General features: G+C 37.2%; 1 protein-coding gene across 49 annotated transcripts in view; it reads right to left on the bottom strand.

Moving 5' to 3' along the window:
* Positions 1-23,667, bottom strand: part of RIMS2 (regulating synaptic membrane exocytosis 2) — a 445,399-nt gene that overhangs the window by 203,252 nt on the left and 218,480 nt on the right. For 30 of the 49 annotated variants that reach the window (XM_040696393.2, XM_040696396.2, XM_040696397.2 and 27 more), the window contains 3 exons: positions 4,547-4,755; positions 2,907-3,026; positions 1,918-2,017 (listed from right to left, as the gene is read on the bottom strand). In XM_040696393.2, coding sequence (XP_040552327.1) covers positions 1,918-2,017; positions 2,907-3,026; positions 4,547-4,755 — 429 coding nt within the window. Of the gene's footprint in view, positions 1-1,917; positions 2,018-2,906; positions 3,027-4,546; positions 4,756-4,872; positions 4,941-23,667 lie in introns of all 49 variants that reach the window. The other 19 variants (XM_040696415.2, XM_025148070.3, XM_046937976.1 and 16 more) reach the window with 1 other exon arrangement.

Raw genomic sequence — 23,667 nt, 5'->3', positions numbered from 1 at the left:
CTGTTTGGAAAATGCAGATTATTCAAACAGCATATCTCATCAACTTACTATTTAGAAGATTCATCTACATCTAGAAGTTTAGTATTTAGGGTTCAGATGGTTCTTCAGTTAACATTAATATTTCTCACACATACTCCAATGCAGCAATCCATGGTTTGCATGTTGGGATAGACCCAGATCTTAAGAGTTTCTTAGTTATTTGTGACTGCTTGGGTTAGGTCCAAATAAAATATACTCCATAAGATGACTGAGCAGGACGTCAGTGGAATATTGAGTATGAAAATGTGAACAAAACATGAAAACGTGATTTTGAACAACATGAGATTTTATGCATTTCACAAAAGTAGTAATATCAATAATCTAGTAACTGAGTGTTGATTTCTGTGTAAGGACAAGCCTGGATGTGTAAAGGACAAGCCCGGATAACGCCCTGAGAGACAATTACAATTGATGTCTCGACCACTTCAGGAAGAGTCTAGATCAATGCCTAAGAAAGTGTCAATCAAGACACATCTCAAGGAAAGCAAATACTGGGCTCTAGCTTAAACACTTCAAGTAGTCTTCCTGTGCCAACTTCTAGTGTACAAAATGGTGACATAAATTCATCTGAACTTGTTCCGTGAGAAGGTGCCTTAGAAATGCCAGCACTTCTTCATCCCCTCCCAGTTCTGTTGTTGCTTTGTTCAGTAATGAGGATTCATAGTTTCTTTTAGGAAATCAGTCAGACTTGTTTCATTTAATATGTGCCGAGCCCAACTCTACATTCAACTCAGTTACCTTTCAGACTTGGAAATACTGCATGATTCTAGCCACCCCAAAACTCACACTATGACAATTTGCAGTGAAAGTGATTTTTTCCTTGAAAACAAAATTAAAAAAAAAATGATCCAAAGGATGAAACAAAGCCCCTGTGAGGACAGGTTGAAAGAGCTGGGACTGCTTAGCCTGGAGAAGAGAAGGCTCCAGGGAGACCTGATAGCAACGTTTTAGTATCTAGAGGGGGTTATATGAAGAAATAAGAAGGAAGGGGACAGACTCTTTAGCAGGGTCTCTTGCAGTAGGATAAGAGGAAATGGTTTCCAACTAAAAGAGGGGAGATTTAGATTGGACATAAGAAAAAAAATAAATATGATAAAGGTAGTGATGCACTGGAACGGTTTGCCCAGAGAGTGGTAGATGTTCCATCCATGGAGACATTCAAAACCAAGCTGGTCTGGGCTCTGAGCAATCTGACTGAGCTGCAGGTGCCCCTGCTCATCACGGGAGTCGGACTAGATTACTTTTACAGGTCCCTTCCAATTCAAATGATTCTATGATTATTCGATGAATAATCGTGGGAGGAGGCCTGGTGTCACCTGTTAAATTTGATTGTTGTCCAGCATCTCAGCCTATTCTGAGACTGGAGCCAACCATAATACTACAGGGGCTGCAGTGGGGGGGTATAGGGGGGGTACAGTCTGCCCTGTCTTCCACTGCTGCTGCTTCCATTCCACACCACATGGAACGCCCCTACAGGCAGACCTGGAGCTAGATCCAGGGTTGGTGATCTGCCTCCCCTCTTTTGTTTTTCTCTTTTTCATTTTCCTCTTACAGTTGTTAAGTAATGCAAGGATTACTTGAATTTTCTGTAAAGTTGCACAGCTTAGGTAGATATAATTGCTGAAGGGCTAATTCATTAGGAATAACTTTTATATAGAAATCTCCTATTGAAGTTGATGTTTTTTCCTCTAACGTACAGACCTTAAATGTTGTTTCATCTTACTCTAACCGGGGAGGATTTGTGAATCACAGGTGGGACATGACATTCTGCAACAGTTCATCACAGCTATTAAACATAATTTTGTTTCTAATTAAGCTCACTTTCTTGTCACCTTTACAAAAGCAGCTCCATATTATAGAGCTATAGCAGATACGTACCTGGTCTAAGATGGCCCACGGTATCAGCTAAGCTTCCTTTTTTAACTTTGGTGATAAATGCACAGAGTCGACCTGATTCAGTCATCTTTCCTCCTACTACCTGTTTCAAAGAGGAATTATTTTCATAGCATAAGAATTACTTTAAATTACTTAAACATCCTGGCAAACAAAAACAGAATTCAAGGATTTCTTTTGTATTCCTGTGACCCAGGTAAGGCAGACACACTTGAAAAAAACACCAAACGTGTAATTTAAAGACAATGCAAATACAGAAAGTTAAAGCTTTCAAACTTCCACTGTACTATAAATTAGGACCCGAGAAAGTACAGCACTGGACATTAGACCGCTCACTTCAACATTAGATGTAAATAGATATATTAACGTAACAGAACCCATGACATTCACACAAAGCATTAAATACATTTAATAAGCAAACAAATCCTCTTTGCAATAATAGATAAGATATAGATACTAAATAACTTTCAGTCGTGCATTTAAAATGTAGCACACCAATTAATCAGAGGGGAATAATCAAGAAACAGTTACTTTTTTCCTAGGAGCAGATTTTGCTATGAAGTGCCATTAACCTCCAAATGTCACTCAGGTCATCAAAAAAGATGATGTATTTTTCACATTCCTCCCATCTTTTGGGGAAGAGAAGTTATACCACAGTGCAGTGCTCAGCTCAAGACTGAACAGGGCTTGGTCTGCTCAGTAAGGATGCAATTCACACTTTGCAGAGCAGCCATTCTCAAGAAACTTGTGAAAACATGTTTAGTCTTCACAAAATATAATTTTTTGAGACTCTCAGAGACCCTGTAAAATTCCTCCTGGTAACTAAATGTATAATGTCTTTGTATGGTATTTTTGAGAAAAAGATGATGTAGATATCTGTTTAGATACACTAGGTATTATGAGAATACTTACATTACAGAGGTAGCTAGTTTAACTGAGATTTGTAAGTCGTTGCATAATTATTAATTACCAACCTTCAAACCAAGCATTGCTCCTGAGTCTCTCGGCACACTTCCATCTTTTAGTCGCTTATTCAATAAAATCCTACCAATGAGACGGTCTCCATCTTTGGATGGTTGCCAAGTTACTGGATGCTATCATATGGTTTTAAAGAAGAAAACAGTCAATAGGATTTAAAGAAAAATATTTCAGCAACAACTTTCGTTTCCCGATATTTTAAAGACACAGTGAAAGTATTATGATTACACTAATATTAAATGTATCAGAATGACAGAAAATTGTGCTGGTGAAGATTTATTTGGATATACAGTCCATCAAAATGTATTTCTAATGTTTAAGAACATTATCTACTTTACTAAATCCAATTTCCAAATATTGGTACTGATCTTTGCATCTTGATGAATAGACAGATACAGATAACCATACACAGTTATCTATGCACAGTGACAGTCCCACCAGAGTACTGTCAAAAACAACTGTAGAGGTCAATATTGGAAGTAATATTGAAAAAGCACATTTAAGTCAAAACAGAAACTTGATTCAAGACATACATTTCTCCTTTTCCTCCTATTCTAAACATGACAGTTCTCTCTAAGACTGACAAACTTTTACAATGTTTTACTTCCCGTCAGTACTAATATATTAAAAGTTATGGAATATAACTTTTGGGATGGTCTTTGCTCTCATTTAAACGTAATGTTTTTTTGAATAATTATTTCACATACAGAGCATAGTTACAGTCAACATGTTATTCATAGAATTATAGAATGGTTTGGGCTGGAAGGGACCTTTAAGATCACCTAGTTCCAACCCCCTGTCATAGGTAGGGACACCTCCCTCTAGACCATATTGCTCAAAGCCCCATTCAGCCTGGCCTTGATTGCTTCCAGGGAGTAGGTTTTATTCCATTACCATACACAGGCATGGTTACACATATTGTTGTATGTTGGTGCAATTACTAAAATTTTAAATAACGTTTTTAATTTTGTGTAATCATAGCACTTTTTCACAGATAAATACTACTTCCATGCTCTATTTCATGCAAGATTAGCAGGCACAGACAAATTCGCTTCCATTACAAGTAGTAACTCTAAAATGACTGATCATAATCTCTACCAAACAAAAAGCAAAAATAAAAATCACCAAAGCAGATAGTAAAGCCTTTAATTCTGCACAATACTGCACAAAAAAAAATGGCATGGCAACAGAACAAAAGAACAACCATGACGGTGAAAGGGAAAAAAGAAAAACAACTTTTCTGTGCAGAGAGACCCAATTTTCTCCTTTTAATCTGGGACTTAAACTATTAATTTAATTTCAGTCCCAGGAGTTTGAATGCAGTAAATCAAATAAGCCAATCAGTAGAATCCTTATTGTTAATTACTTTACACTTGAAGGTAATACCATGATAGGATATTATGCAACCATAAGAACAACGTTCCTTTGTGCCTCATATTTTTTTCTTAGGCTGCCAAACAGTAAAAGCTGCAAGCATGCAGAGATTTTTCATTTGTTTTTCTTTTCTGCACCTTAAGAAATGCTACATTGTCTCTAGAAACATCCTGTCTTCTATTTTATGCACTATTTTAATGAGTGACAGAGAGCAAACAAAGACCAAGAGCAGGTTAAAATGCAAGCTCCATAATCTCAGTACCTTCTCGCTATGGCTATGCTCCTCGTTTAGAGTTGTGCTACTACATGTATCTACCCCAGAGTCTTTTATCTGAGGCTCAGACCATTCCAAGTCCTCTTCGAAAGACTGGTCACCAAAGCACACCATTCTCTTTTGTCTCTCGGATAAGGTGTTAGAATCCAACACAACTGCCTGCTCACTAGTTTTTCTTTTTCCCCTTTGACTGTCCCCTATAGATGTAGGATAAAAAAAAAGATACAAAAAAGAAAACATGCAAAGGTGTAAATAAAACAAAGGAAATGTGAAATGATATAGGAAAGTAAATGGTAAGGCTCCACATGTCTCACCAAAGACATTGGGGATGCCTCACTGCTATGCCAAGACGTATGGTCCAACCAGTTGTAATCCATGTCTCCTGCGAGAATCAGACAGACAAGATAGTGGAGTAAAGGAAAAGTGAAAGGACAGACAAAGATACAGTAAAATTGTTAAGGCTTCTGATTATCCTATCTGATTCGTAACCTTTGCTGGCAGTATTTGCAAGGCATTTCCAAGAAAAGGCAAGACGGTAACAACAGAGCACATGGAATATGAAATACGGTAAGGAAAGAGAGATGTTTGTGTGTGCTTATGTGTGCATGCGGTTATGTACAGTGTAAAGCATCACTCATTCAGAGTTTTTAACTGTTTCTATAAAATTAACTGCAGTAAATGAAATGAAAGGTTACAAATTGCACTGTATTCATAATTTTCAGAAAGGAAAGCAATTGATTGTGGAATCGGTTCTGATCATAACCTACAGGAATGAGTCTTGCCTCCTGTCTGAAGGACCTGACGTCAAACTGACATCTTTGTCTTCCAACACGAACTAGTATTTTTTAATCACTTCAGTAAAATACTTGAACAGTGCTACGCTATTTTCAGCTGTACTAAGATGATCTTAGAAAGGTTGAATGATCTGTTAAAATATGACAGATTGATAAGGAAAACAAATATACAAAATATCTTTGGAATAGAAAGCATATAGCATTGAAATACCCAGATAAATGTCTACTGGTTAAATATCAGGAAGAACTCTAATAAGGTACCTTTTAACTCAGAAAAAAGGTGTAGCATTCTGACAAGACATATATATTTATATATATGCATATATATATTATAGAATCAGAATATAACTTGTATGGCAGAAAGATGACGGGAAGAAAAGTCTGAAGCACAGTTTTAAAGAAAAGGTCTAAATACTGCTCTCCACAGAACTAGGAAGTGATTCATGTCTTTTAATAACACATTCTCACCTGTGTAGGTGCCCACACATTTTGCATTATTACTGTTCCTTTCTCTTGTGTAACTATATTTATGTATAATATTATTAATACATGCTACACACGCTATATGACAAATATTTTCTTACTGTATGCTTTGGATGATTTTGATATTATTTTATGTATGACAAAACGTTAACTTTTCTACTGAATACAAAGCCAAGAAAATACATAACATGTGTAGTTCCACTCTTAGTAGAGCCCACTAATGATGCTTTTCTACTTCCATTACTTCAGAACCTGCTTCGACATTGCTCAACCTCTTCTTCTGAAAGTACACCAATACCTTTGTGAAACATAACTAGATGGTCTAATTACAGGTGGAATTCTTGCCTAGAAAACATTACAGAGAGAATGCACAGATACAGTTCCATTAAACTAAGCTATAAAAAGGTAACACATGCTACAGAAAAGTAAAATAGTCCTCAGAAGAGATTATGTGCAATGAGGGACATGATCTTTTTCACTTGTATTTTTCTAATATATACCGTATGTCATGTTGAAACAAAATTAAGCATTGTCTTCATTTTAAAGAAAGACATGCACTGCACAATAACAGGGTTTTTGTTTTAAATAAGCACTTTTAGTTTGAACTTGCCCCAAACACTTTGCAGAAACATGAAGCGTGTTGAATATCCTTTGATGTCATAAATGAAGTGATGAGGGACCTCATGAAAACACTCTGAAGTTTTAATTCATGTTTTTGAAATAGTGAATGGGCTTGCGGTAAATGTATGAACTGTATTTCTTTATTCATTGGAAGAAAGGTAATACATTAAAATGGGAGATTGTGATCAAAACTGACTTCTGTTTACAATAGTTCTGACTACTAATATTCTGACTACATTATGGATAAAATTGTGCATGTCCTGTTAAGGAGAAAAGAAACATTTTGAAAGCTAAGTACATTTTGCAAAAGATATTGCCGCCAAGGAATTTTCAAAGCTGTCCAACCTTCAACACAACAATCATTGCTTCAGAAAAACTGAGTGGAAATTATCAGTGAACTCATTAAGACATACATTTTAATGGATTAATATGCACTGAGATATCTGGAAGATGGCAGGAGTTCTAGTTTACACATTTTCTATTATATAAATCCTTTTTTTTTTTTTAATATATTTTAAAATTAATCTTCACCAAGTCACAGTGTGGCTGAATCTGGCAGGGCCCTCTGTGCCCCTCCGGCCCACCCCTGCTGCAGCAGGAACATCCAGAGCAGGGGGCCCAGGCCCATGGCCAGGTGGCTTCTGAACATCCCCAAGGAGGAGACCCCACACCTCCGGGCAACCTGTGCCAGTGCTCTGGCACTGCACAGCACAGCAGTGCTGCCTGGTGCTCAGAGGGATCCCCTGTGCTCCAGTTGGTGCCCATTGCCTCCTGTCCTGGCACTGGGCACCACTGAAAGTAGCCTGACTCCATTCTCTTTTTACCTTCCCTTCACGTACTTATGGACACTGATAAGATCCCCCTGAGCCTTCACTTCTCAGCAGAGAGCAGTTCGGCTCTCTCCCCCAGCACCTTCGTCATCCTCATGTCCCTGCATTGGACTTTCTCCAGTATATCCACATATCTCTTGTACTGGACAGAGGATTCCAAGGGCAGCCTCACTGATGAGGGCTAGGGGGATAGTGGAATTTTACATGAGGAAAATTAATATTATTACACTACGACTCCCCTACCTACATGAACTAAAGGCACATGAGTTCATACTGTTTCTTCCTGGCAGTTATTTTCTGTCATTATTACAACTTCACTTTCCCAAACCAAATTCTGACAAAAAAAAGTTGTAATTTGGTTCCCTGTGATTTGCTACATAATTCCAGGAGCAGATGACTGAAATAAAATGGCCTTTCTAAGTAGAACAGTTACAACAGATCATTCTTACTAATTCTAATTCCTGGCTATTTCCAAGAAATTGTGTATTTTCATTCAAATGACTGAACGTAAATGAAGGTGTCTATTGTTAGGAATTAAGAATCTACTGCTGCAAATTACCGGCCATGTTTCAAGGTTTTGAAATTCTCAGCCACAACTATGATGATTACTAGCATTCCAAAACAAGCGAAGAAAATAGAATCCAAAGGCATAGCTATTACATCCTTGCTGTTCTGCAGCAAACATAGCACTTTAACCACTCTTCAGGAAATTTTTCTGTATTCTGTATATTTGCACACATTTTACACATAGCAGTTGAAAAGGTCTTGCCAGTTCTACTCATTTTTCTCCGCATATAAACTATGCACTTCTGCATGAACTTGTCAAGTGCTACATCTCCCATCAAACTTAACTTTCACTTGTGTGTCTGTAGGAAATAGAGAATAACTTTTTTTTTATTTTAAACAAGGAAATAAGTTACTGAAAAGTTGAGGTCTCTGGTATGTACTCATCATAAAAATATTCCCACATTTCATATACCTTAGTTAATTGCAAGTCTTCACTTGCAATTTGTATGCCCATGATGTGCGTACACAGGCAAATACTGAAAGCTACAGAAATCAAGTAAGTCACTCTGAAAGTAATGCCTCCTATTTCCATGGAAAGTACAACAGAAACAAAGAACGCAATAGCACTATTTGACAAAGCAAATTGTCAGCTACAAAACACTCTTTTAATGCAGTCACAGTCACCACCATTAGTTGTGCATTTTTGCCAGAAATGGAGAAGAGCCTGGCTGCCACACTCATAAACAAACACATCAGTGACCCACTATCACTGTAACCACTGCTGAAATGCACCACCCACTGGCACACTGTGCTCATATCCACTGTTTGGTCTTCACTTCTGAATGTCAATTCAGCAAGCATCAATGAATGTTAATATGTGCAGTCGTTACTTCACAGAGGAATTCAATTCCACACCCTTGCTTCATCCACATTTCCATGTCAGATGACATTTTGCCAGACTGCCCCTCTGCTGCCATCTGTCACATGGCAACAACATGTAACGGGACATTGGTGGGAAGGTTCAGCCTCTACTGCCAATTCAACAACTGCCTCTGACATTGTGGGCTAATGTAATAAAAAAGGAAGCATTACTTTTGGAGCAACCCTCTTAAGTACCTTTCCAGCAACTGTACATTACAGTGGATATGTGTTATATGTATGTAAGTTCATTTTATAGGTGTTTATATGAGCAAATGTTGAGTCGTGCTGGGCTCTAACAATCTGACCTCTGCACACCCACACTTGAAACACCCTCACTCTTTGAATTGGAGATAGAATTTCTAATTTTTTTCTTTTTTTTTCTTTTCAACTAAAGATATCCAAAACAATGATCTGCATGCATTAACGCCTACAAATATACTTGAGTAACTGATAACTAAGTTTTCTAAGACTTCCCATTCAGACAGTAAAAATAAAATGATTATTTTCCCACAAACTTCTAATTTCCCTCTACTTCCAAGAATAATTAAAAGAACAGCTTCTAATAATATGTCCTTTTACATCCTGTTAGACAGCTTTTTACAGAGAGTTCCCAAATATCAACTCTAGACACCTCCAATTTTCTTTTCAGTCAAGACACAAAAAGTCAACTTTCTCTTTTGCTCTGTTGTCTCACAATAATCACCAATTCTTCTAAAATTGAAATGGTAAGAAAATGAACAGCAATTTCATACTGTTTTATTCATATCTGTATTCTTTTTTTCTATTAGAATATGTACCTATAGGCTTGGAAGAAAACTGTCAAAGAAATTGGAAATGATGAAGCCCTTGCAGGTAGTCTAAATTTTGTCCTTAATACTGCATTAAGAGTCATCTAAATGACAGATTATAAAAACTATAAAAACAAATAAATGCAATCCAAATTGTATTAATAAATCTAATTGATCTAATAAAATATATATCTGGAAGGGCCACTAAGATGATCAGAGGGCTGAAGCACCTCTCCTGTGAGGAAAGGTTGAGGGAACAGGGTTTGTTTAGTTTGGAGAAGAGACGGCTCTGGGGAGACCTCATTGCAGCCTTCCAGTACTCGAAGGGAGTGTATAAAAAGGAAGGGGAACAGCTGTTTACAAGGGTGGATAGTGATAGGACAAGGGGGGATGGTTTTAAACTAAGACAGGGGAGATTTAGGTTGGATATTAGGAAGACGTTTTTCACACAGAGGGTGGTGATGCACTGGAACAGGTTGCCCAAGGAGGTTGTGGATGCCCCATCCCTGGAGGCATTCAAGGCCAGGCTGGATGTGGCTCTGGGCAGCCTGGTCTGGTGGTTGGTGACCCTGCACATAGCAGGGGGGTTGAAACTCAATGATCATTGTGGTCCTTTTCAACCCAGGCCATTCTATGATTCTATGAAGCCTAGTAGTGATTTATATTTCTATGAGACCCATATTGCTTATCACAATCACACTTTCTTGAAGTAAAATGAATGATTTGATAAACTGATTGGAGATCAACTTTTCAGTGTACGTTCTGTGAACATTAAAATCTTGCCTGAATAAAAGGTTTCAGATCCAGTAAAATTTGAAGTAATAAATTTAAGACAGTTACTTGCTTCTTTACAAGAAAAACTATTAAACCATAATCATATCATAACAAAGACAATGAATCTTTAGTTCTGACTGCCAAAATGTGCGGCAGAAGTGAGAAAAACCATCATGTACTTGATAAATTATATAAGCTACAGTATCAAAGCTGTCTTTCATGGAAAGCATGATATAGTCATAGCTAATGGCATTGTAGCAGCATTCAGATGCTTCCTGAGTTCAGCAGTGCAGCTGGGTACAGGAAGGGACTTGTGTGAGTTTTGCTCTTACTATGGCCAGTGAACTCCGTATGGGCATGGAGAACTAGCCTAGACAAACCAGGCTGGGACTGAAACCATGGCAGTGACCTGGCCTTTCTGTACAAACAGCATTAAGCCTTGTAAGCTTACAGATTGTTAGGATATTTGACTCTCACTGACTTTAGACTCTTTAGCCAAAATCAAGCATCCAGGGGAAAAGCTTTTCTTCTTCTTCCACATTTCTACACAAGATACCACAGCAATGAGAACTTCCCATAGCAATAGGAACCTTGAATGTGTAGTTAAAATGGAGGAGAACAACTTAAGGTGTGCACTTAAGTTTGTATGGACAAGAAGGAAAGACATAAAAGAGAAGCTGTAAGTTAGATCCTGAAGAGCAGAGAGCTTTATTCCACAGGGCAGTCAAGAGGGTAAATGTGGGTGGGCACATACATAGTGCCCATAGGTGGCATGAAGGGGGCACAGAGAGCCTGAGTGCACTGACTAGAGACACTGTCACAGAAAAAACTTCCCTGGTACATAGAGCAAGGGTAAATAACGTATGATAAAAACATGTACATGTGCTGTCACTCAGCAACAGATGAATGTCTTCCATGTTGAATTTGTGAAAACATTCCTTACAACACAAATGCTGCCGAACACTTAAGTACCGCAATTCTGTGTTTCTATATAACATAGAAGCATATACTTTCTACCAAAAGAAACACTTCCTGAAGATATTTGCTGACAATGTGCTTAAGGAATTTTTTTTTTTACTAGCTTTGGCAGGATTCTTCATGGGTCAGCTGTTAGGAATTCAAAAAGATCTCCCTCTTTTCTTGAAGTGAATCTACTTTTAACTGAGAGATGTCTTTAAGAATGAAGACACTTTTTTATCTTCAAAGAAAATGCAGCCCTGTTTTCAAACAGTACTAATACTGCTCAATAGAAAAGGTATTAGCCTTAATGGAAAGGATTACCTAATGTAAAGGGTGAAAGGGTTGCAGCATGACTGCTGAGAGAAACATACTTACTGACACTATTAAGTACGTTTTGCCAGAAGGATTTAATTTATGGCAAGGGCTTTTTCCATAATTAGATTTTCTAGAACACAACTAGGTTTAATCTATCAGTCAAGTACATTTTTACAAAGGTCTTGATATAAATGGAAACAAAGCATATTGATATGGCATCTACACTTATATGGCAGACTGTCTGCTTTCTGGAGAAAGCTTCTGCCTAGTAACAGTAGTAACAGTAAAGAGGCAAAAAAAGTTACATCCCTCAACATTTCTCCCCATTTGTTTTTGCTTTTCACTTTATTGTCAGGAAAGACGCGGAATGGCAATTCACACTCCAGACTCCCACTGCTGGAAGACATGCCCCGAGCCACAGCACAGTGCCATGCAATAGATGTTCTCACACACATCCATCACCTCTTCCACATAACCCAGTGTGCTGAACTCACACTCTTGACCACCACAAAAATGGACCACTGTTATAAAGAAGTCACAGTAAACACGCAGACGTTTTTCCCTGGGGAGCCCATCCACCACTGACAGTTGATATCCACTTAGTACTCAAGATTCTCAGATTGATATACCTTTGTTGTATGTTCCCTGCTTGATTTCTAACACGGACAGTGAAAACTGGAAGTAATGAAGTCTGACACCCTAAGGATTTACCTCCTACATCAGTGACTTTAAGACTTTTGTCTTACGAAGATGTTTAGTCCAAATGGTGCTTCTGACCATACTTACGTCATTTTCACTTCCCCGCTTCCTTTTCCTCCCTCTTTAAGAAGCCTTTGACCTTATACCACAGTATTTCCAGGACAAGAAAATTCCTTCAGCAGAATGCAAAGGAAGACACTTTGGAAAACTTAGAAAAGATAGCATTTCTAGCAGTAACCTGAAGTAGCTGAAAGAAATTCATTACTATTTTATTGTTACTAAGCCTAAATTTTCCATCTCTTCTTACAGGACATGCCTTTTTCCATTTTCTGCCCTGTTTACATCCACAAAGATCATACTTACATTCATGGGCTGACCCTGCACATGTGCCTCGCCTATCTGTCTTAGTAATGTTATCACCCCCACCCAATCTTCTAACTGACAGCTTCATTACAAATCCTTCCTTGCACTGGCTTTGAACTACTATCAGCAGTAACATCTTACCAAACCTAAATGAGAATACCCTTGAAAACAAACACCATTAGTAATGCAGGGCAGAATAAAACTAGTAATAACATTACTTAATCCCACATCTGGCCCTTCGTTCAGCAGCTCTGCCCTCTGTACCATGGGGAAGACATTCCTGCTGCCTGGAAGCAGGCAGCCTAGTTCCTTTGCTAAAAAGCCTACCTTTTCTCACAGACCTGCCTGCTGAAGGTTAACGAGCCCTTGGATGCAACACAGGTGGAAATTAACTGCTGTCTGCCAGGTGACAAAAAACCATGCTTCTGAACTTGCTGACTCAGAAGAATAGATAACCTCTGGAAACAACTGCTAGGGATGGACAGCTTCATCATACAAGCACAGAAGATCCAGTGGATGTGGGGTGTGCTGGAGTTGCAGCACAGCTGGGAACTGATCTGCACACGCTCAATGAATTCGTTCTTCAGACTTTGAAAACATTTCAGGCAAATGCACCTGTCTTGCTGCCAACAGCAAGGCAACACTGAAACCTGCTAAGCCAGCTGGAAAGCAGCCTTACAGCAACCTGGAAGAGAACCCAGCTCATTATTGGAGAGCTACAGAACTTGTGAGAAATAGCTGCAATGTTAAAGAAACACTTCTGGGTCTTGTGTGCTTATGATACCAACTTTCTGTTAGACATGTTTTTCATTACCATTTTAATTTACACTCATTAAAGGAGGCTTGGATAAATTTAAGAAATAAGTAGCTTCAGAACACTCTGTTTAGCAATAGGAAACATCTTCGCTTTGTGTTGGCTTACCCCATAGCCAGATTTTCCAAAATAAACACTCTTTTTACATCCTAAAGTTATCATTTGGCAAAACGATGTCTGACAGACTAGCGGAGTAGCTCCAGTGAGACTGCCTGGCATCTGCAGGTCTCAGGGGCACAGGGTTTACTGCACATGAGCTGAATACTAAACATGAACCTATTTCTTCTTGGACAGTTTGGACAGGCATGTGAGCTTGAGACCATTGTAAGGCAGTGTTTAACCAGGTGCATATTTTAAACTCTTCAGAAATAAACACCTACTGACACAGTACACACAGTATATATCAATAATTTCTTCAAATAATAAGCTCGAGGCTGCTAGAATAGCAGGAGCCAATGCAAATAAGAAAAACATATTTTTCAACACGTATACATACATAAACATAGATCCCTCTAATACTTATTAGACAATAAAAATAACAGAAAACTATTTTGTGCACCTTCTATTCTTGTAGAGACATCAAGCTTTCATATCAGTGTTAATTGTAGAAAATAACCGTAAGCCACTGTGAATCAATATATCCCAATTGCTAAGCAAAACTCGTAGTTAGCAAGTAAAGGTGAGTGAACTCTATGCCACAACAGAAATTGAGGGAATGGATTCTTTAAGAAATGTGACATCGAATTCACAAACAATACTATAAACACAGCATGTCAGTTGTAGTCATGGCAGAGCTGTATTCATTTCATCAGGAGAACAATCCCTCATAAGTAAAACTGAAATAGTGACATGCCAGGAAAGAAAGGAAGATCTTCTTAGCTCAGTTTTAAAGAAACAAATATATTAATTCATGCTAGCAGCCTATATTTTTATCTCCAAAGTCATAAAGAGCTAACGCTAATGAAAGGAGACACTGCCAACATCAAGATGCCTCTTACCATAGACACATCATTATCTAGAATCAATTTCCATCAGCAACCTAACAGCATCCCATATATTAAGATTGAGGATCAGCTAGTTGTTCCATTGATCACATCTTTTTCCCTTCTCTCCGTTTATTCCAGTCAGAGTCAATAATGTCTTGCTACTAAATTGTGATACTGATAAATATTTGTCCTGTGATTTTCAATAGGATATAACCAGTGATCAAAGAACGTATCTATGTATGTAATAAAATAACAACACAGAGAAGCATAGTAATAATAAAGTGTTTGGAAAATAGAAATAATTCAAATTTTGAAGAGAAGCAATTTTGTAAAATAATCAAATCCTCATCTCAGTTCCTGTTGATCATTGCCTTTTTTTGTTCCATTACTTGGTTTTGTTTGGGAGAGAAGAAGTGCCCCACTTTTACCTCTCACATAGCTGCTCTCCTCCCATAAGGACGATGGAGGGAAAGGGTAAGGAGGAAGAGGCCAAGTTCACATTTTTCTGTGCTGTATTCCCAGTAACTTACAGAAAGCTCTTATTGGGCACAGCAATGGACACTAAACTCATTCTAAATGTCTTAATCACTGATGAAGAAACACAGATTTTAGAACAGAAATAAGAATAACCTTAAGAAAAATTCTGGTACTTCGTATGTAAACAACTAGGCATTTTGAAAATGAATGCAACACTGAAGAGCTAGGATAACTTATTTTTTGGCCTGTAAATCTCAATTTGTGTCATGCAGAAAGGCATTGGCAAAATTTAAAATTCTACCTCACAATCAAGAGAGAAATTCAACTACTGTGCTTTATATCCCTTGTGTAACATTAAACTATTCTCTCTACTACCTGGAAGAGGCTGCAGAGAGGAGGTGACGGCCTCTTTTCTCAGATGGCAAATAACTGGACATGAGATAATGGCCTCAAGCTGCACCGGGAAGATTTAGAGTATCAGTTACAATTTCTTCATGGAAAGGATGGTCAGGCATTGGGACAGGCTGATGGGTGGTGGAGTCCCCATCCCTGGAGTATTTAAGAAATGTGTGGACTGGCACTGAGGGAGATGGATAGTGGTGGATGGATAGTGGTTTAGTGTCAAGGTAGATGGTTGGATCTGATGATCCTAAAGTTCTTGTCTAACCTAAAAGATTCTTTGACTCACAACATGGAAATACAGCATTTCAATACCAATCATAGCAATTCCTTCCTTTAAAACCGATGTAACATTTCATATGTAGCATAGTAATTACAGCCTTCCTGATGGTGTAAACAAATATAGTTTTTAATTAACTCAAGCTGCCAGCTTCTCAAAGCTGAAGCAGACATGACATAGACCCACTTCACTGTTGAAATGATTTGGTTTGAGAAACAGGAACTAATTCACAGCAGTAAATGCAAAGCATCTCATCCATCTCTGGCAGCACATGTGTCATGAACTGTCTAGAAACATGCAATGTTGATCCAGCAAGCAGGAATGGCAGCAAAAAAAACAAAACAAAACAAAACAAAACAAAACAAAAAAAAAACACCCAGAGTAAAAGGGCTTTTCATCACCTTGACACCACAATAAAAGCCTCTGTAAACTAGTAATTGGATCATTAATTATTGATCTCCTCTTAATTGTTGCCATGAGGAAAGTAATTTGGTGTATAAAAAAAACATCTGTTGCTTCAAGTTTGGTTTAACAAGTTATTTTTGTCAAACCCTTTTCTTTCAAGGAAATTAATTAACTACTGAAGAAGCGTAAACCTAAAAATTTGGTGGCTTCCAGAAATAACAATCCTAATGAGCAAATTTAGCTGCACACTTTCTATGCACAGGCTTGACAGTATGCCACAATTAGCAAAATTAGCTAAGCGCGATGGTGTCTTGCACCTGGTTTATCATATAAATGTGTGCAAAAAAAAATTAATGAACTTGTTTGTTTGTCTTTTAAGACAAGCTTTGCAACACAAACTTTAATTTTGCTCCTACATATATGTTACATGCATACACATGCACGTTGACACACCTGATATACTTAGAGGAAGGTTAGGTTGCAAAGTTAAATATTCAGTAAGAATGATCTGAGACTTAGTTTGCCATGAAGCATTCATCTAGTTCCTATACAAAGGTATTGATGTATAACCATTAACGATACAATGGTGAGCTCCTCCATATCTCCCAGCACACAGCGTGAAGATTAACTAAGTAACTAGTCAATATTCCTGTTTCTTCAACTAATGACCCCTTTCACTGGTCACTGAACATAATCTAAATAAAAAATTGTCTCTTGACACGCTCTTGGTGTTCTCAGGATATGCTAGTTCTGTGCAAGTCAAAATCAAGAAGTTTTTCTTTATAGACTACCTGTATAAAGAAATGAAGTGCATGTTCCAATTAACCTCTTCTAAAATGAGTTGTTGACATAAAGACCTAAAAACAGAAATTGTCAAATATCCCAAACAGTTCTCAGTGCCAAACTTGGGAAACACAGGACTTGAATTTTCTTCAAGAACTTCAAGGAATGTGGTACTGCCTTTTCCTGGCTTTATCATACTCACTTAGAAAAAAACTACTTTCCAAAAAAAAGCATTATGTATTATTACATGATTAAAACCCAAATTTTGTTATTCCCAAAATCTGCCCAGTACTGCCCATGTATAAGTAAACAAACTCTTTGGAGATCTCCTTTGCAGAGAAATTGCATAAAGATGTTCTTCAAAGAAAACTGATCTGATCAGTAAAATGCTGTGTAGATACAAAAGCAAGATTGTTAAAGTTGTATATATGTATATATATGGATATGCCTATATTCATATTCCAGAATTAATTTTGAATCCTAATGATAAAAGGTGGATTTCTTAATTGCAATTTTCTGTCTTCATTGTTTCAGAAGAATGCAGAACAATGGAAGAAGCCTACACAAATGAAGAGCTGGTTGATGCTAGCTCTGTAATTATTTCATTTAGCTGAATACATACATAAGCACATTGCTCAGGGACCTTTCCGCAGTCAACAAGAACCACTCCCATAATTATAGCCTTCATGGTAGCTGAAGCCATAATAAAGGTTACATAAGCAATTTAATCTCATTCTCCTATTTTTAATATGACTATAATTATCTAAAAATATATCTAAGGCTCTAGACTTTCTAGAGTAAGTTTAAGCAAAAGGTCAGTATTTTTCACTTTTTACAGAAAATTCCCACACATCCTCTACTTTTTTAAATTTATGGAAAGTTGAGACGAAAGGAGAGAAAAAAGCCATGTGCTGTAAAAACAACAGGAAATTCTACCTCAAAAATTGGACCAGATCCTACATTGCAGAAACTCCTATTACACAAAATGGTCCTTCAGCCAGTGTAACTTCCCTAGCCCATACCAGAGGTGGCTTTGAGAGGCAGGCAAACAGTTAGGTGACCAAGAGCAGAAAGTGCCCGTTTCTGATATAAACACCAAAATCAGTGCACCAAATGGCCTTTTTTCATAACAAATACATCATGTACAACAAAGAAAATTGTTTGCAAAATCAACCAAGTGACTTCAGATAGAATTCTGTAAGGAACTTGTGGTGCAGCCATTTTCTAAACACCTTCTCCTCATTCAGTTGCTCATTTCCTTGGATGTGTACCTTACTCAGCAACACAATCAATCCAGATTAACATAGCCTTCCAAATTAAAGACTTTTCCCATTCACCTTGTTACTCTTCAAACCAGCTTTATCTTCATAATGTAACATATCAAACATAAACATTATTTCATATTAGAAGTATCAGAAAACTATTTATATTCATTTCCAGGGGATTCCTCTGATCGAAATGTTACTGTTACAGAATAAATCTACGCTGCCTCATATGGGAAACAAGAGGTAGGTAGGGCAGAGGCTGCTGCCCTTCCTCATCAGCCAACCTGGCATCTCTGCACAGAGCTCAGATGTGGAAAAAGATATTACGGGATCCAGCTGGCATAGGTGCCACCACAACGACCTTAACAGATATGGCCAACAGACTCGTAAGCAATGAAAGGATCATTCCCTTCTTTTAAAGCTGACAGAAAGCACTTGGAAATGCACCCCTTAGTCCCTTGAAAGACTATTCAGCAAATTTTTCTTAAATCTCCCCCAAATGCTTTTCTTTTCTGCCTGTGTCTGACCCACACAACCAAATACTACAGAGCACCTCTGCTGTGCTGAGAACTGCAGACCTTGCCCAAATACAAGGTTTTATACAAAGGCAATGTTGAATAGGTGATAAGCTAATAAGCTTAGAATATTTATTATATTTCTTACCTAAACATCATTGGAAAAAAGCACCTGTAGTGATATCTTAAAGAATTTATTTTACTGTGATTAGAAATAATTAGATTTCAACTCCTTTTTTTCTTTCTTTTTTTTTGCTGCTTGCAACTATGCAAGAAAATTTGGAAAGTTTCTGTCTGTTAAAAGGAAGAAAAATAGCTTAAAAGATAATCTTGACAAATAATATTGCAAACATAATGACACAGCTACACAATTTACACCTATTATTACACATTTCATAACAGACTGTGATTTTTAATTTGCATTTCTATCACTAATTTCGTGAAATAAGGAGATACCAGTGGTGTCTGCAAATGTGGGATTGGCTATCTTCAAAGCTGTTGTAAACAACACAAGCAGTTAATGACTTTTTAGGGTGACATTGCTGTTGCTGCGTATTTTTTTTTAGATCATCCCCTGTCAAATTCAATTGAGAATTGGCAAGTATGACATGCTTTGGGAATAACAACTTTGGCAAACTACACATCTGAACTGAAACAGCTATTAAATTTAACTGCCTCTTTGCTATTGTTCAGTATCTTTTACTGTGCTATTTTCAAATGTGATTGTAAGCAGAAACATAGCTTCCACATTTTAGATATGACTTAAGACTAGTTTCCTATAATTTGATTTTTGTTTGTTTCTATAACATCTTTATTTTATAAGCAAAGTATAATATTTTAGTAAAGTCAGAAGCAACAAGGGTTGACTGATATCGCAAAGATACCCTACTCCCTGTCTTTCATTTATTTCCAGGCATTGGAGTGTCCCAATCAGGGATAGGTAAAATTTTTTTTCTTAATTCTAAGGTCTTTAATAAGAGTTTGCCCATTTTTAGAGGGAATAGAAGAAGTTCAGCTTTCACACTAATTCTGCACTGCTGCCCTATACAAGATGGGGGAATCTTTCAAGGCAACATATTACTGTGAGCCATGAGTTATGAGTTACCAATCTATGGTGCAGCGGAAGACCAAGGTGACCAGTGACCTCATTGTGACGGCCTGGTATGCTGAGGAATGGGAGCCATCTCATCTGCCAGAGGCATAACAAAACTGTTGACTCTGTAAGATTCATGCACTTTTTATTTTCTCTGTAAGCTGTCCATTCTTGTAAAGAATTGTTTCCAGCAGTTGCGTAACCAGCAAACCAGGTATGTGGGATGTCAAGACTCTGCAGTCTCCAGGAGACCCAGTAGGCAGTGACAGACAAGACCCAGCCTAACAACCGGACACTCCGACAGATGTTCCACATGGGAGACTTTGGTCCCTGTTCCTAGGTTTCACCTTTTACAAAGTCTTAATTACTTAAGCAGCTAGAAGAGATAAGACACAAAAAAAATAGATGTAAGAGAGCTTTGAACATAGTAAAAGGGGTATGAAGTCAACATAAAGGAATGAATAAATCCTATTAGGACTAATAAGTGAGAGTCAAATGGGCATCACAGTTCAGGGATTCAGGAGATTTTGATTTTTGCAAAATCTGTTACAACCCAGAGTGAAGGAAAGAAAGAAGAGAAGCACCCAGAATACACAGAAAGAACCCTGAGAGCAGGAGGTAACTGAACTGAATGCAGGAAAAAATAGATCCATGCTTTGTTTAAATGCTTTGTGTCTCAGTGGAACAACTCATTTCAACCAAAATTTTGGCAAGAGACCCCCCAGCTGAAATCTAACAAGTATAATCAAAGTTAACTGAAATGTGAATCTTCACTTGTTCCCATAGCTCTAATGAGCCTGAAATACAGGGAACCTGAATGCTAAGCTTTGCTCTGACAGCGATCCATTGATTTCCAGTTGGTAAAATTGAGATACTAAGGCTTTCTTCTACCTAAAAGGATGTATGTATGAATGCGAGCTACTCAAATACCACTGTGATGAGCATCCAGCAAACGGTCATGAAAAAAAGGACAGCTTCAATCATCCAAGCTCTTTAAAAAGAACAACAAGAATAAATATCAGTCTCATTTCTTCACATAACAACCATTCCCTACAACGAAAAAGGCAGATGATGCTGAAAAACTGACAATTAAGTAATTCAATTACAGATTTTAGTACAAAAAAAATATTTAAGGAAGCAAAACTACAGCTGACCATGCAATCCAGTTACTGTCATTTTTGACTTCAGGAAGCTTGACTCTGGAACACAGCAATGTTGTGTGCAGACAGCAGTTCCAGGGAAGAAGTGATCAGGACTGGGCTCTGATGTTGTGCACAAAGGTGCAACTATCTTCACAAAGGTGAACACACATTGCTGAGACTCCCTGGATTGGTAAGCAGGAGTTTATAATTTGTCACACTGAATATAATTCAGGAGTGACCTGGATGCTTCACACCAGCACTATTTTACAAAGCTCCTGTTTACAGTTCTTATTTGCTTTAGAGTTAAATTACATTCTAGCAGGATAATTAGGAAAGCAGAAAGAAATGTCATCAAAACTCATGTAGTTCAATTATTTTACCCTTACCATAAGAAAGGATTTAAATTAAATTATTCCATTAATGTGTTAACAATGAAAAAAAAATAATAAAGGTACTTACAGCAGTGATATTTGGGAGTAAGGATAAGTATTTCTAATTCAATTTGGACATTATTAATTTCAATATTGAAAAATGTTGATTATACCTTAGTAGGATACTGTGTTCTACCAAACGATGTCAGAATGCTGTTCTCAATCTATGTTTGAAATCAGCCAGAATGTTGTCAGCTGGCATTGCAAATAGAAATGTAAGGAAGAATCTGCTCAGCATTTCTCAAATTACATTCATGGGGTAATTTTCAACTTTTGGCTTAGGAAAATACTTGCGTTTGCTGTATATAAATATATCCCTTTTAAATGCATATGTTGACGCGTTGGGTTTTGCCTGATGTTTTGCTACCATCACAGAAGTAAGGTTCACATAAACAATATCATCATTAACTAAATTAAATTAATTAAATACACAAAGTATATTCTTGGGCACATTTTTGTTGTATGGAGAGGAAAAATACGTTCCTTCCTATGTATACAAAGCTCTCACTTTGGAGATTATAAAATACTATAAAAAATCATTATACCTCACTTTCATCTGTCAAGACTAGTTATTTTTGTAGTTAAAAAAATATGCCTCGGGTGACTAACGTCACATGGGTTATTCTGAGATGAAATGTGTGAAGTAGCATTGTTACAAAAGCCTTATGTTAATATTCACAAACCTTTTGGTCTTTCTGTAATCAGATAATGCTGCACTTAACAGAAACGTTCCAGAAGTTACTTGTCAAAAAGTTCTGTTTACAATAAAAAGATACAATTTCTTTCAGATATTGAGTGCAGCTTTATTGCACCGCTTATCAAGTGTATTTTTATTATTTAGCTATTCCACATAAGTCCCCAGTCTGTTTCTCAATAGAACTGTCTGAGAAACCTGCACTATATTGTGCAGCCTATGGACAACATAATACAGTGCATCAACGGAGATGATGTTCTTTGTCAGGTTAGTGATTACTATCATCATCTGACAATCAAAAAAAGTACTACATTCTTTCAAAAATTATTCCTAGAAACTTATTTCATATATTTTGTATAACTACATTAGATTCTATAACTAGCTACCAGAGGAATACGGGGTACGTTAGAGTTATAAGCAGTTAACTGAATTCCTAGATTCGATCATGCATGAACATTTAATTTACTGACAAAGATAACCATTATCCATATGAATGCCTCCAAAGGAAATAGAGAAATTCTCAGCTACCTTCTGAACTCATGACTTGCATATTCTGCCCTTTGCTCTGCCATGCTTATTATTCATCACAGTGGACAATGGCTAACAGGTCTCATTAACATTTGAAATTGTAAAGTGAATTCGTTTTTTCTACTTTTTCCTGCCAATGGAAATATTTTTCAACTACAGGCAAAAAGTATTTGTGTGCACATGCTAAAACATTTCTCTAGAGCAAGTTCCAGATTTTAATGAAGAGCTTCCCAGAGGACAACATCAAATACCACATACACAGTTTCCAGGCTGGATTTCCGCTCCCAATTGATGTATTTTTCAGTCATTTTATTTGCAGCATTGTAAATGGCTAACTAGGATGCTGGGTAAAAGAAATCAAATTTCGGTTTTCTTAGGATCTGGCATCAGTGGAAATTCTCCCACTGCTCTTAAAAAGAACTTCAACAAAGGTCTCAGGCAAAAAGCCAATGCTACCAACCAATATCATAACCAGAACTGAGATGTCCGGGCACTGCTCATCTGACAGGAACTACAGAAATGTGCAGCTCTACACTGAACTCTAAATGATTTCCAGATGAAATCTGCCCATATTACTACACATACTGTGCTAAGAAAGCAACCTCATAAGCTCTATGAACACACTGCTCAACTTCTACAACAAACAAGAATGAATAATTTCAGAGATGGACTTTCCTCCACATTCTAATTTAGTTATATGACATTAAGTAATAGGGAAACAGGAACATAATGAGTTGTATTTGAAAATAATTGTTGTTATAAATAATGAAAGCCAGAAGTCCAAGTATTAAGAAATTGAAAATGCTTCATTGATGTCAGATCCTCAGCTTTGCCCCTTCTTATCCTGTCTGTATCTACAGCTGCGAGTTGTGCGTCTTCTAACACTGCACAGATACCAGCTATAAGCCAAAAAAGAAAAAACAACTTCACAAACTGTAATGAAATGTCCATTATTGCACAGTGCATATTCTTCATCTTTTCTAATGACTCTATTGCTTAGGAAGAAGGAAATGTATCTTTATAATATTTATTAAATGTTGGATTTTTCTGGTTATTCATGAATTTACTAATGCCTCTACATTTTCCTTGCTAAATAATAATAAAATTATTTGTATTGCAGTTCCAAAGTCTGCAATGAGCTTCTTAACAGATTTGTGTGTCCGGTATAAAAGATGTTTCATATCCAAGGTTTTTGTATTTTGTAAATAGTGGTAGCACTTAGCACGTATTTACAGTCTCATC

The sequence above is a fragment of the Gallus gallus genome, chromosome 2 (assembly GCF_016699485.2).
Source record: "Gallus gallus isolate bGalGal1 chromosome 2, bGalGal1.mat.broiler.GRCg7b, whole genome shotgun sequence".
NCBI lineage: Eukaryota > Metazoa > Chordata > Aves > Galliformes > Phasianidae > Gallus > Gallus gallus.
Note: the sequence above shows the minus strand (reverse complement) of the source record. Positions and strands in the feature narration are given on the sequence as shown.